Source organism: Drosophila yakuba, chromosome X, assembly GCF_016746365.2.
Source record: "Drosophila yakuba strain Tai18E2 chromosome X, Prin_Dyak_Tai18E2_2.1, whole genome shotgun sequence".
NCBI lineage: Eukaryota > Metazoa > Arthropoda > Insecta > Diptera > Drosophilidae > Drosophila > Drosophila yakuba.
In genome coordinates, this window is record NC_052526.2 from 8,544,331 (window position 1) to 8,557,938 (window position 13,608).

Sequence of the window (13,608 nt, forward strand, 5' to 3'; positions counted from 1 at the left end):
AATATATATAAAACAAAGTGGTATATTAGTTTGTAACTGACAACTTTGAATGTATGTATCTCCTAGAATAAATAGTTTAGGTATTGGCTCGTATTTTTATACTCCTATGTGGTTTCTCATAATCGCATTATTCAAGCTGTTGTTGACAACAAAACGCAGGTAGTAAATAAGGTGCTTATCATAACAGCAGTGGCGATAAATTGCTCAACAAGAAATTCCCCCAAAATGACTATGACAATTTGATGCATGCAAATTGCAAGACCAAATACGTATGTGTATAGACCTACAAGGGTATTTTTAACAACCACAATGATCATATCATTTTGTTTTTTTTTTTGTGTTCTGTATTCAGTGATTTTTTGTTTGTTGTTAATTCCTCTTCAGTTAGCATTTTGTTTTAATTATATAAACGCACGCAAAAGACATAAACACTTGGGTACAAGCAAAAAGCTGAAAAAGCCGAACACTAAGCCCGATATCTGTGGATTATAATTAATGTGAGAGCTGCTGAGCAAACGTAGCTTTAAAATGCGGGCTTACATTGCTAGGGGGCGGGGCGGAGGTGGGGGGTTTTGCTCTCCATCCAACATCATCGATATAAGAATTCAATTCACTTCATTGCGATGCGATGCGATCCGCAGTCGCTGAACTGTGAAACAAACCAGCGTCTTGGGTGTTTGGTTTTAGCCCGGATTGAACTTCTCACCCGCGGCACAGCGAATCATTAATTACTTTCGGCGACTTCCGAAATGGACAGGGCTAAAAATAAACGGTCAAATAAATAGAGTCTACGACATCCTCCAATCGCGCCATTCTTCACTGGCACTGTGCAACAAGTTTTTGAATCAATCAACATGATAAAAAACCTTTAATAAAGTTAATTAATAGTTAAGTGTTCTACCAACCAAACGCATTTTTCACATTTTTTGTAATATTTGATGATGATTTTTGTATTTTTGCCGAAAATCGTTTTTCTGTTTTTTTGCGAATATTATTATCAGTATTTTAATCAGAGCATTCAAAATATTGGTCAGAATATGGAATGGCATACCTCGTTGAGTTCGTAGTTAAATTTCCCATCGAACTGTGTTTTCAGCAAAAAATTAGATTTTTTTTACTTTTTTTGCAATTTTTCATGATGATTTTTTAGTTATTGCGAAATGCCGAAAATCGTTTTTCTGTTTTTTGCGACTAAAATATCAGTATTTTCATCAGAACATTTGTAATAATGGTCCGAATATGGAATGGCATACCTCGTTGAGCTCGTATTTAAATTTCCAATCAAACTGTGTTTTCAGAAAAAAATTTAATTTTTTTCATATTTTTTGCAAATTTTGATGATGTTACCCCTTTCAAAAAATGCGAAAAAATGGTCAAAAATTATTTTAACAAAGTCGGTTAAAAAGTGAATAGGTTGGTTAGTATTGGTAATTAGGAGTACAAAACTGTAATTCTTTTCGAATTCTGACCATTTTTAGCCAAGTTATACAGAAAATACCAATCGTAAATATTGAAATTTTGGCGAAAATCGTTTTTCTGTTTTTTGCGACCATAAATATCAGATTTTTCCTTAGAACATTCGAAATATTAGTCCGAATATGGAATGTCATACCTCGTTGAGATCGTAATTAAATTTCTAATCGAACTGTGTTTTCAAATTTTTTTTACAATTTTTTATGATGATTTTTGAATTTATGCCGAAAATCGTTTTTCTGTTTTTATGTACTTGCATTAGATACAGGTCACAGATATCAACGCCAAAAGCTAGCTGAAGTTTGTAGCCCAAAGTTGCCTCACACTTTCAACACATACCTATACATATTTAGTAATTTTCCTATATTATTTAGGTATATTTAAGTTAGTATACCTCTACCATGTAGTCCAGTGTTTGTTGGACCAACAGCAGCCAGCGAATCTATGATCATCAACACGACGACTAACTCTTGCCGCCCCATTCCATTGCGTTCTAATGGTATTGCTTTATTTTTTGCGCTTCACTTCTTTTTTCTCCATTATTTTTTGGGTTTTTTTTTTTTTCCTATTTGGTTTGTGCGTCTTTCGGGGATTGAAAGATTTGTACTCACCTGCACACCTATGTGCTGCTTTTGGGGGTCTTAAAGTCTCCTATAAAAGTGTCGGTTCGCCTCGGTTGTGCCATCAGTTTCACTTCCCACAACGCTGAAACAGCAGCTAGAAAACGCCAGCTAAAAGTCCATTAAGATGGTAAGTGCATATATACCCATTAATATATATCCGAATGCCTCGGGTATTCACATTGTATACTCACTTGCAGCACACCTTTGCCATTCTGATTCTGGCTCTGGCCTCCGTGGGCCTGGTGACGCCATTGAGCAACTCCTATCTGCCCCCGAAAGTGGGTGCCCAGAGTGGATACAGTGCAGCGGCGTCCAGCTCTTCGGGATCGTATGCAGCTCCTGCGGCCACCTATGCCCGCAGGTCGTCCCACTCCGTGGCGGCTCCTTCCAGGCAGTACCTAGCTCCGGCTGCATCGCACGGTAGCTACAGCTCGGGAGGCTCCTCCTACGGCGCTCCATCGGTGTCCCATGCCTCCTACTCCGCTCCAGCTGTACCTGCATCCCATTCCTCCTACTCCGCACCAGTTGCATCTGCATCCCATACCTCCTACTCCGCTCCAGTTGCATCTGCATCCCATACCTCCTACTCCGCTCCAGTTGCATCCCACAGCTCATACGCCGCTCCATCCGCATCGCATGGATCGTACGCCGCTGCCTCCCGCACCAGCTACTCCGCTCCCGTGGCCGCTCCATCCAGGAAGTACCTAGCTCCAGCTGCAGTGTCCCACAGCAGCTACTCCGCTCCCGCCGTTTCCCACAAGAGCTATTCCGCGCCAGCCGTGTCGCATGGATCCTACTCCTCTTCGGGTGGCTCTAGTGGCTCCTACTCCGCTTCGGTTGGCTCTAGTGGCTCCTACTCCGCTCCAGTTGCATCCTATAGCTCCTATGCCGCCCCAGCTGCCTCCCACACAAGCTATTCGGCACCAGTGGCTGCTCCTTCCCGGCAATATCTCGCTCCGGCTGCCACGTCCTACTCCGCCCCAGCGGTATCCCACGGATCGGCGTACTCCACTTCATCGCAGTCCCATGGATCCTATGCCGCTCCATCAGTTTCTAGCAAGACCTATGCCGCCCCAGCTGTCTCCCATGTGAGCTACTCGGGATCTAGCTCTGGATCTGGCCATGGTTATGGATCTGGCTCCAGCCACGGATTGCTGCAAGGATCGGGTCTGCGTTCCGGCCACGGAACTGGCTTTGGATCCAGCTACGGATCGGGACACAAATCGGGTTCCTACGCTTCCAATGGAGGCTACGAGTACCGCCTGAAGCATTGAGAGGATCACTTTGAAAAATAAGGATTTTGTAGTACTTTTTTTTATTCAATCAAAATAAAGTTAAGATGGCATGAAAGGAATTACTTGAGTATTTACATCAATTAAATGGACTGGGACTTTAATAAATCAATAATTTTAGAATTGGCTCCTGAGTCAAATGCCGCGACTTTTAGCTACCCCTTACTTAGATAATGAGAAATATTCAGAACGCTTTTCCTACTCTGTTGCATACTTTTCAAGGAGTCCAACATATCAAGTATCAGATTTTCATAACTAAATTCAAGCAAGAATGATAAGTTCGAGATGCTCGACTATCGGTTACTGGTTACTAGAAATTTTAAAAAATATTTTTAAAAAACTTTATTGGAATTTTAATAAAGTTGGGTAAAAATGGCGGGACTTTCGAAGAAGTTTCTTCAGGATCTTTATAATTGATAGTACTGCCCCAACCATGTTCAACTTTGAAAACCTTCAATGAGGGATTTAGAAATATGGAAGCCCCTCTCCAAATAAAAACACCATGACATTTGTTATTAAGCATTCGAAAATATTTAGTAGCCATTAAAAAAATTGCTTAGCCAAGAAAAAAAAAGATTAGAGGAATACAGTTGTCTGCTGGCTCCATTGTTGCTGGTAATCCCAAGAAATTGGCTTAGCGCCTAGTAGACGTAGCCACCATTGCTGCCGTACTTGGTGTCCAGGCCATTGTAGCCGGAGTAACCGGAGTAGCCGGAGTAGCCGGTGTAACCCGCATCCGCCGGCAAGTAGGTGCGCGAGGGCGTGGCATAGGTGGTGTACTGCGGCACCGCGTAGTTCTTGTAGCTGGACGAGATGAGCGGCGAGGCGTAGCTGCCGCCGCCCGAGTAATAGCCGGATCCGCTCGAGTACGACGGATACGAGGAGTAACCGGAGGAGTAGCCACCGCTCAAGGGAGGCAGATAGCTGCGCGACAAGTGCGCCACATCGCCGGCACAGCAGGCCAAGGAGGCGGCGAAGATGGCGAGAATGGTTACGGCGTGCTGCGGAGTTGGAAACGTGGTATTAAAAATCACTGGGTATGGGGAATCATTAGCCTATGGATAAGATATCTAATCAAATATAGATAATTGTTTGACATGAAGCCAAAGAACATCTATTGCTTTCGAATTGGTGCTTTTCCCTGTCCTGAGCACTTACCATTTTGAGAACTTTTGAGTGAGCTCGGTGTGGTCCTTGGAAGGATTGGGATTGGTATTCTTGTGTATGCACCGGGTGGACGCTGGCGATCAACTGTTGCTGTTCCATCGACCGAGTGTAGTTTTTATACGCTGGCAAGCGTGAATCGCTATGTGCACCGCAGATACTTTACAACTGATGATGATTTGAACGCCTTGGCGCGGCGGACATGTCGCCGGACAGGGCCCATTACTCAACGGGCAAGGCAGCCGGCAGCAGGCAGCCGGACGACAGAGTAGACTCCCATATAGACCCCATAGAAGTCCCAGCTGCTCCGAGAAGTTCGTCATGTTCGCTTGTCAGCGCGGCTCGTTCGATGTCCCACGACTCATCCGGCATAGAAGCCCCAAATTGTCTGGCCGTGGAAAAACCACGTTCGCCTTATACAGTCCATACACACAAAGAAAATCTAGTAATAAAAAAAAACATTTTTGTTATTAATGTACATACATACAGATATGAATGCAATGGAAAAAGTTAAGATTAATATAGAATAACATAAAATATGTTGGGAAATATGCTTTAAAAATAGAATTCGATTTCATTATAGTGTTATTATAAGAATTCAAATAAACTTTCGAAACTGTTAGTGTAAAAAAATGAAGTGCTTTCATAAATGTACCAGTTCATTTCTCCAAGTGCATTTCCAGATTTGGGTTTGGCTTCGCGTTAGTTTTGTTTTTACGAGTGCGCCACGCCCCCTACCGCGTGTGAAGTCGAACTCGCACTCGCTCTTTGCCTTAATTATACAAATTTGTGAGTGCTCTTCTGGTTTCTAAGCAATTCAGCAATTCGGGTTTTGTCTCTGATTTTTTATGACATTTCGCGGTTGGGCCAAAGCCAAAGCCAAAGCTAAAGCCAAAGCGCTTCGGTCTTGTTTATATGTCGTTGCTCATAAATCTCGCGGCATAACCGTTATTAATTGTTGCAATGGGTCATCCAAATGGGTAAATGTTTCTGTTTCTGTTTTTGTTTTTATTTTTGTTTCGGATCCCGTCGTTTCCCACTGCAATAATTTGATTTTTAAAATTTCCAGACACCGCTGACATCATGAACAGGCAATTAATCACGCTGTATTTGGTGCAATCCTTTTGCGAAGTTTGATGGTCAAGTTTTTAAATTGCCAACAAACGGCGTTGCCACCCAGATGCGTTATTTGGCATACACTGCAACAAATTGATGTGAGCTTATATGCCAAAGTCCGCTTTTACTGTGACAATTGTAATCATATAGTAGAAATACAAAGAACAAATTACCCGAATAAACAGTTTTCAGTTTTTAAATTTGGCGCCTAAATATTTTGTTTTAAATACCAGTTAAAAAGCTGCCAAGACTGAGCATATCTGGTCACACTGAAATAACGGTCCTTTTCCAAGGCTCTGCGATCGACATGGTCCATTGGAACTGAACGGTTTCCCTCGTTCAATTCGCTTTCAGCTTTCCAAGCTGCAAGCCACACTTTCTGTTTCCCAGTCCCCCGTTTTAATTACAATTTACCAGTCCTGCGTGTTAAACATCATTTAAATTGTGTGTGTTTCGTGTTGCATGTGCCAGGCCGAGCACCAGTTGCCCCCCCCAGCGAGCAAAGGAACCGGGTAGAGAGCCCAAAGATGACCGCCAGCCGGCGAGGATTCAACCTAACCTCGCAGACACGCGCTCACACCACCAGTGGCACCACCAGTGGCACCACCAGTGGCTCACCGTCCAGTGGATACGAAAATTGCCAGAGAACACATCTGATCATCCATGGACGCCACGTGGCCATCTCGCTGCTCGTGCTCCTGGGCATTTGCGGTGCTACTGCTGCCGGCACGCCGGGATCTGCGGACACGCGGTGCGATGCGGGACAATTCCAGTGCAGAGACGGCGGCTGCATCTTACAGGCGAAGATGTGCGACGGACGCGGAGACTGCAAGGACGGCTCGGATGAATTGGACTGCGGTGAGCATGGGGTGGCTCAGACAGGGCAGACCTGTTCCGCTGGTTACGCAATCCTAGCTAGAGATACCATATCCTCATCTTCCTAATTTGTCAATTTTCATGTGAAAATCAATGGTTATTCACTCCGATCTTATAGTATTATTACCATATTATCTTCATTTCAAACCGGATATCCAGACTACCGACTGTGCCGACCGCCACATTGGTTCCCGTGTGCCCAGCCACACGGAGCCTGCCTGGCAGCGGAACTAATGTGCAACGGCATCGACAACTGTCCCGGCGGCGAGGATGAGCTCAACTGCCCGGTGCGGCCAGGATTCCGATTCGGTGACACCGCTCATCGCATGCGCAACTGCAGCAAGTACGAGTTCACGTGCCAGCAGGATCGCACCTGTATACCCATTGACTTCATGTGCGACGGCCGCGTGGATTGCACTGACAAGTCGGATGAGGTGGCCGGCTGCAAGCAGGCGGAGGCCACCTGCTCCGTCGAGGGACATCTCTGCGCCAACGGACGGTGCTTGCGGCGAAAACAGTGGGTCTGCGATGGCGTGGACGATTGCGGCGATGGAAGCGATGAAAAAGGATGCCGTGAGTCGCAATCTTTGTTGAGTACTCCAAGCACGATCTTCTTGAACCATGCGTTCATCCTTCCTTTCAGTAAATCTATGTGAGCCACAGAAAGGAAAATTCCTGTGCCGAAACCGAGAAACCTGTCTGGTCCTGAGCGAAGTGTGTGATGGGCACAGCGACTGTTCCGACGGCAGCGATGAGACCGAGTTCTGTCACTCCAAGCCGGACTGCGAGACGAAGAAGTGTCCGCTGGGAGCCAAGTGCCACATGATGTCCACCAGCGGAGCCGAGTGCATCTGCCCTAAGGGATTCCGGCAGGCCAAATTCGAGGACAAGTGCGAGGACATTGACGAGTGCAAGGAGCGAGATGATCTGTGCAGCCAGGGATGCGAGAATACATCGGGTGGTTATCAATGCGTCTGTGATGCGGGCTATTTGCTGGACAAGGATAATCGCACGTGTCGCGCCATCGTTCATGGCTCCATAGAACAGCAGCCCCTTCTGCTGTACACCACCCAAATGACGATTATGGGAATGCATCTGCGCGAGGACAACGTGCGTAATCATGTCTACCAGGTGGCCGGGAATCTGAGCAAGGTCATTGGCGTTGCCTACGATGGCAGCCACATCTATTGGACCAACATTCAGAACGAAGCGGAGAGCATTGTGAAGGCAAACGGAGACGGTTCGCATGCGGATATCCTGCTGACCTCCGGCCTGGATGCACCAGAGGACTTAGCTGTGGACTGGCTGACGCAGAACATCTACTTCTCGGACAACATAATGCGGCACATAGCCGTCTGCTCCCACGATGGCCTCAACTGTGCCGTTCTGGTTACCCAGGATGTCCATCAGCCGCGATCACTGGCTCTTTGGCCCCAAAAGGGCTTGATGTTCTGGACAGATTGGGGTGAGAAGCCCATGATAGGGCGCGCATCCATGGACGGCAGTCGGTCGCGACCCATTGTCAGCGACAATATCGAATGGCCGAATGGCATTGCGTTGGACATGCACCAGCAAAGGATCTACTGGGTGGATGCCAAGTTGGGAAGCGTTCAAACGGTTCGGCCCGACGGCACTGGTCGACGCACGGTGCTGGACGGCATGCTGAAGCATCCGTATGGCCTGGCCATATTCGAGGATCAGCTGTACTGGTCAGATTGGGCCACGAAGAGTGTGCATGCCTGCCACAAGTTCTCCGGCAAGGATCATCGCATCCTGGCCAAGGATCGCACCATTTACGCCGTTCACATCTATCATCCGGCCAAGCAGCCCATCTCGCCACATGGTTGCGAAAATACCAAGTGCTCGCACCTGTGCCTGCTGGCCGAACCCGAAATCGGTGGTCACAGCTGCGCCTGTCCGGATGGCATGCGACTGGCGCCGGATCAGCAGCGCTGCATGCTGATGGAGAAGCGCCAACGACTGTACATTGGCCTGGGCCAGGTGCTCCTCGAGATCGAGCACACCGCCTTTGGCCGCCATCAGGTGAGCAAGTCATACACGCTGCCCTGCTTGATCAACGAAATGGTCTACAACCGCATCAATGGCACCCTGTTAATCGCGGACAATGACCAGCGATTGATCCTGGAGTTTCAGCCAGAAAATCGCGAGACCAACGTCCTGGTCCGCGCCAATCTCGGCAATGTGAGTGCCCTGGCCTTCGATCATCTGAGCAGGAATCTCTACTGGGCGGACACGGAGCGCGGTGTGATTGAGGTGCTCTCCCTGCAGACGCGCCATCGTGCCCTCATCCGCTTCTTCCCGGGCCAGGAGGTGCCCATCGGACTCACTGTCATGCCCGCAGAGGGTTACCTGTATGTTGTGCTCAAGGCCAAGCGGCACAGCCACATCGACAAGATACCGCTGAGCGGCAAGGGCGAACAGGTGCATGTATTCGAGGACGATCTGGGCGATGATGACATCAAGCTGGTCACCGATTATGAGACCCAAACGCTCTTCTGGTCGGACAGCGATCTGGGCAGGATTAGCTACTCGAATTACAGGGTGCCGCACAGCCAAATATTCCGGGGCAAGCTAAGGCGCCCCTATAGCCTGGCCATGGTCCATCACGATTTGTTCTGGAATGAATTGGGCACGCCAAGGATTTACTGGACGCACAAGAGCAATATGGGACCCCGAAAGGTGATCGATATAATGGAGAAGGGCGATCCCGCTGCCATCCTGCCGTACGTGCCCGTGGCCATGCCCAATGGTATACCGCTGGCCGCCAGCTCGCCCATCGGCCTGGAATCGCATCCCTGTCAGCTGCAGAATGGCGGTTGTTCGCACATCTGCGTGGGCGAGGGTCCCTACCACTCGATCTGCTTGTGTCCGGCCGGATTCGTTTACCGTGATGCGGGCAATCGCACCTGCGTGGAAGCTCTGGACTGTGAGTTCCGTTGCCACAGTGGCGAGTGCCTCACCATGAATCATCGGTGCAACGGACGACGCGATTGCGTGGACAACTCGGATGAGATGAACTGCGACGCGGAGCATCGCCGCAAGCCGAAAGTTCACTGCTCGCCCAGCCAGTTCGCCTGCCACAGCGGGGAGCAGTGCGTCGACAAGGAGCGACGATGCGACAACCGCAAGGATTGCAACGACCATTCGGATGAGCAGCACTGCGAGAAGTTCGGTAAGCGAATCGAGAAGCACTTGAGTGGTGTTTATAGCGAATAATTTAATGTACACTCCCTTCACAGACAAGACGAAGAAGTGCCATGTCCATCAGCATAGCTGCGACAATGGAAAGTGCGTGGACTCGAGCCTGGTCTGCGATGGTACCAATGACTGCGGCGACAATTCCGACGAGATGCTGTGCGAGGCGACATCGCGTTGCGAACAGGGAATGTTCCAATGCGGCAGCGGATCCTGCATAGCGGGCACCTGGGAGTGCGACGGACGGATCGATTGCAGCGACGGATCCGACGAGCATGACAAGTGCGCCCATCGCAGCTGTCCGCCGGACATGCACCGCTGTCTGCTGGGTCAGTGTCTGGACCGGAGTCTGGTGTGCGATGGCCACAACGACTGCGGCGATAAGTCCGACGAACTAAACTGCGGTACGGACTCATCCACGGTGAACATATCCTGCGCGGAAGATCAGTTCCAATGCACGAGCAATCTAAAGATCTGTCTGCCGTCTGCGGTGCGCTGCAATGGCACCACCGAGTGTCCACGCGGCGAGGATGAGGCCGACTGCGGGGATGTGTGCAGCATCTATGAGTTCAAGTGCCGCTCCGGGCGACAGTGCATTCGGCGGGAGTTCCGCTGCGATGGTCAGAAGGACTGCGGCGACGCCAGTGATGAGTTGAGCTGCGAACTGGAAAAGGGCAATCGCAATCAAAGTCAAATTCAACCATGGAGCACCTCCAGTCGCGCCTGCCGGCCACATCTCTTCGATTGCCAAGACGGCGAGTGTGTGGACTTGTCGCGGGTGTGCAACAATTTTCCGGACTGCGCCAACGGCCACGACGAGGGACCCAAGTGCGCCACCGCCTGTCGATCCGGTTCGGGTCGCCAGGTGTGCCAGCACAAGTGCCGGGCAACACCAGCCGGCGCAGTGTGCTCCTGCTTTGATGGCTATCGCCTGGACGCGGATCAGAAGAGCTGCTCGGACATTGACGAGTGCCAGGAGCAGCAGCCATGCGCCCAGCTGTGCGAGAATACCCTCGGCGGCTATCAGTGCCAGTGCCATGCGGACTTTATGCTGCGCCAGGATCGGGTTAGCTGCAAGAGTCTTCAGTCCGGCGCCACGCTGCTCTTCAGCAGCTTCAACGAAGTGCGCAACCTGAGCGAACAGCCCGTAATGCTCAATGTGGCCTGGTCGGCGAACGATTCACGGATCACCGGTTTCGATGTGGACATGCACCGTCAAATGGGTTACTTTTCCGCCGAGGACGAGGGCATCGTCTACCAAGTCGATCTGCAAACGAAGTTAATAACGCGGGCATTGGGCCTGCCGACACCGACAAAACTCTCCGTGGATTGGGTCACTGGCAATGTATATGTGCTGAGTGGGGCGCAGGAGATTCAAGCGTGCAGTTTCGAGGGTCGCATGTGCGGCAGAATAGTGCACGTAAAGAGTCCCAAGCACGTGAAGCATCTGGCTGTGGATGGCTACCACGGCAGGATCTTCTACATAGTCATACGCACCGAGGGCTATGGCCAGACGAGCTCGGAGATTCACATGGCCCGGCTGGACGGCAGTCGCCGGGATATGCTGCTGCAGCGTGGTGAAAGCTTTATGACCGCCCTGACCACCGATCCGCATCAGCAGCTGTTGTACTTTGTGGACCAGCATACACGCACCCTGGAAAGGATTAGCTATAGGTTTAAAATGGGACCCTTGCGCCGGCCGGAGATCATGCTGCAGAAGTCCAATGCTCTGATGCACCCATCCGGGCTGAGTGTGTACGAGAATAACGCGTTCATCGTGAACCTGGGCTCCGTGGAGGCGGTGCAGTGTGCCCTCTACGGATCCCGTACCTGTCACAAGATCAGCCTCAATGTGCTCAACGCCCAGGACATTGTGGTGGCGGGCAAGTCGCGTCAGCCACAGAAGCTGTCGCATCCCTGCGGCCATGCCCACTGCCATGGACTGTGCCTGCAAGCGGACTACGGTTACGAGTGCATGTGCGCCAATCGGCTGGTTGCCGAAGGCGAACGTTGTCCCCATGGCTCCGGCAATGAGGTGGCCGTATTAGGTGCGGTCAACAGCCTGGAATTGGAGCAGGAGCAGCACGGTCACTTTCACTGGCTGATGGCACTGTTCGTGCTGGCCGCCGGATCACTGATCGCCGGACTGGGGTACATGTACTATCAGTACCGGAAGCGCGGCCACACGGATCTCAACATTAACATGCATTTCCAGAATCCGCTGGCGACGCTCAGCGGCACCAAAGGGTTCATGGAGCACGAACGCGCCGAGGCAGGAGTCGGTTTCGCCCCAGAAACGGGCACGGTATCCAGCCGCGGCAGCAACGACACATTCACCACCACCACCACCACCTCGTCCTCGTTCGTGGCTCAGCAGTTTAGTGTGCCGAATGCGCTACAGAGATTGCTCCGGCCACGGCAGGCGGCGTCCGGCGATCCGATGGCTCAGGAATTGCTTCTCGAGAGCCCCAGAGTAAGTAGCCAGGGGGATCAGGAGGCCGCGGAAGGTATGTGATGATTCCCATTACCCTCCGATCCACAGGAAAGCAACCTACATTCGGTGGACGGAGGCGCAGGTGGATGCGGAGGCGGAGTTGGACGGCAGGTGCCGGACATCCTGGTGGCTGACATGGACGACGATGCCGCCAAGTCAGGCGGACAGTTCGGGGGACATTACGCAGGCGATGATGCGAATGCACGATTTGTGCCGTAAATGAGAAAATGCTGTTGCAGCCGTTTATTGTTTACTATCCATGTATTTATTGTAGCTTTAAAATGATATTGTATTTAAATGTTAATCGGTAATTGGTGTTAATAAGGCTGGCTAAATATTAAAAACTAATTCAAACACGTGTATTCGTTTAACGTTGCCAACTTGTGGGCCAAACAAGAAATTATATTATGAAAATCTTAAAATTTCTTCAAAATAGTTTAAATATTTAACCGTTACATTTTCCTTCAAAAAAAAAACCGTTAGCATTTTAACCTAACAAACTGCTACTATGTTAACCACACTTGGCTCGTGCGCAGCAGCCCTAAAACATCGCATTCGAATTTGGCCGGAAAGTAGCCAGAGCGCGCATCCCAAGCGACAGGCAGTCTGGCAACGCCGCCGGCTGTAGCACATCGTTTTTGTGTCTTTATTTATTGTCTTGTTTTCCGCTGTGCAAAGTGCATCTGAATGCAATATCGGATCTGTGCAAGGTTCTTGCCCTTTCGCTGGTCGCTGGTGCGCAACCTGTTGATCGCTGCCAGCGTCACCACCGCCATCGCAGTCCCGCCGGCATTTGCCACAGCGAGCAGTCGCGAAAGTTGCTTCTCTTCCAGTGCCGCCAGCTCCAATTCCACTCCCATTTCCAGTGCCTGCTCCAATATGGGCGACCAACCGGCGGCGGCAGAGGTATCCTCGGGAGCCGGGCAGTTCGCCTACCAGGCGGGCAGCAGCTCGGTGGCATTTGTGACCACTCCGGATCGGGAGTCCGCCAAGAAGCTGGCCCGCAGCATCATCGAGCGTAAATTGGCCGCCTGCGTGAACATTGTGCCCCAAATCGATTCCATCTACATGTGGGAGGGCAAGATCACCGAGGACACCGAGTACCTGATGATGGTCAAGACACTCACCAGCCGCATCGACGACCTGACCAAGTTCGTCCGCGAGAATCATCCTTACAGCGTCGCCGAGGTCATCTCGCTGCCCATCCAAAATGGCAATCCGCCGTATCTCGATTGGATCGCACAGACGGTGCCTAAAAAGGTCGAGAGCCAAGACTAATTTGAATTTTTAATCCATTTAATGGAAATTAAACGGTTATCTAAAACAGCAATATGTGTTTATTTTTTTAAAAATT

At 50.1% G+C, this 13,608-nt stretch overlaps 4 protein-coding genes across 4 annotated transcripts; 3 read left to right on the forward strand and 1 right to left on the reverse strand.

Moving 5' to 3' along the window:
- Nucleotides 1–2,126: 2,126 nt before the first annotated feature.
- Nucleotides 2,127–3,450, forward strand: LOC6524699 (flocculation protein FLO11). Its single transcript, XM_002100507.3, has 2 exons — nucleotides 2,127–2,223; nucleotides 2,294–3,450. Exons 1-2 carry the CDS (start codon nucleotides 2,221–2,223, stop codon nucleotides 3,368–3,370), a joined length of 1,080 nt encoding a protein of 359 aa, XP_002100543.3. The 5' UTR covers nucleotides 2,127–2,220; the 3' UTR covers nucleotides 3,371–3,450.
- A 446-nt stretch (nucleotides 3,451–3,896) lies between these two features.
- Nucleotides 3,897–4,669, reverse strand: LOC6524700 (prisilkin-39). Its single transcript, XM_002100508.3, has 2 exons — nucleotides 4,547–4,669; nucleotides 3,897–4,389 (listed from the first exon to the last, which is right to left on the reverse strand). Exons 1-2 carry the CDS (start codon nucleotides 4,652–4,654, stop codon nucleotides 4,030–4,032), a joined length of 468 nt encoding a protein of 155 aa, XP_002100544.2. The 5' UTR covers nucleotides 4,655–4,669; the 3' UTR covers nucleotides 3,897–4,029.
- A 1,329-nt stretch (nucleotides 4,670–5,998) lies between these two features.
- LOC6524701 (putative vitellogenin receptor) lies at nucleotides 5,999–12,610 on the forward strand. The gene is given in 6 exon segments (XM_002100509.3): nucleotides 5,999–6,154; nucleotides 6,157–6,526; nucleotides 6,704–7,117; nucleotides 7,188–9,737; nucleotides 9,805–12,233; nucleotides 12,303–12,610. Coding segments are annotated over 6 exon segments (5,958 nt in total). The 5' UTR covers nucleotides 5,999–6,130; the 3' UTR covers nucleotides 12,474–12,610.
- Nucleotides 12,611–12,842: 232 nt separating this feature from the next.
- LOC6524702 (protein CutA homolog) lies at nucleotides 12,843–13,584 on the forward strand. The gene has a single exon (XM_002100510.4). The coding sequence runs from the start codon at nucleotides 12,942–12,944 to the stop codon at nucleotides 13,530–13,532; it is 591 nt and encodes a 196-aa protein (XP_002100546.1). The 5' UTR covers nucleotides 12,843–12,941; the 3' UTR covers nucleotides 13,533–13,584.
- The last annotated feature ends 24 nt before the right edge of the window (nucleotides 13,585–13,608 follow it).

Bases quoted from the DNA above. Each gene is read 5' to 3' on its own strand.
- LOC6524700 (XM_002100508.3), bottom strand. From the start codon at position 4,654: ATGGAACAGCAACAGTTGATCGCCAGCGTCCACCCGGTGCATACACAA. The intron at 4,390-4,546 runs GTAAGTGCTCAG...CCAACTCCGCAG, and splicing joins ACTCAAAAGTTCTCAAAATG to CACGCCGTAACCATTCTCGC.
- LOC6524702 (XM_002100510.4), top strand. From the start codon at position 12,942: ATGCAATATCGGATCTGTGCAAGGTTCTTGCCCTTTCGCTGGTCGCTG.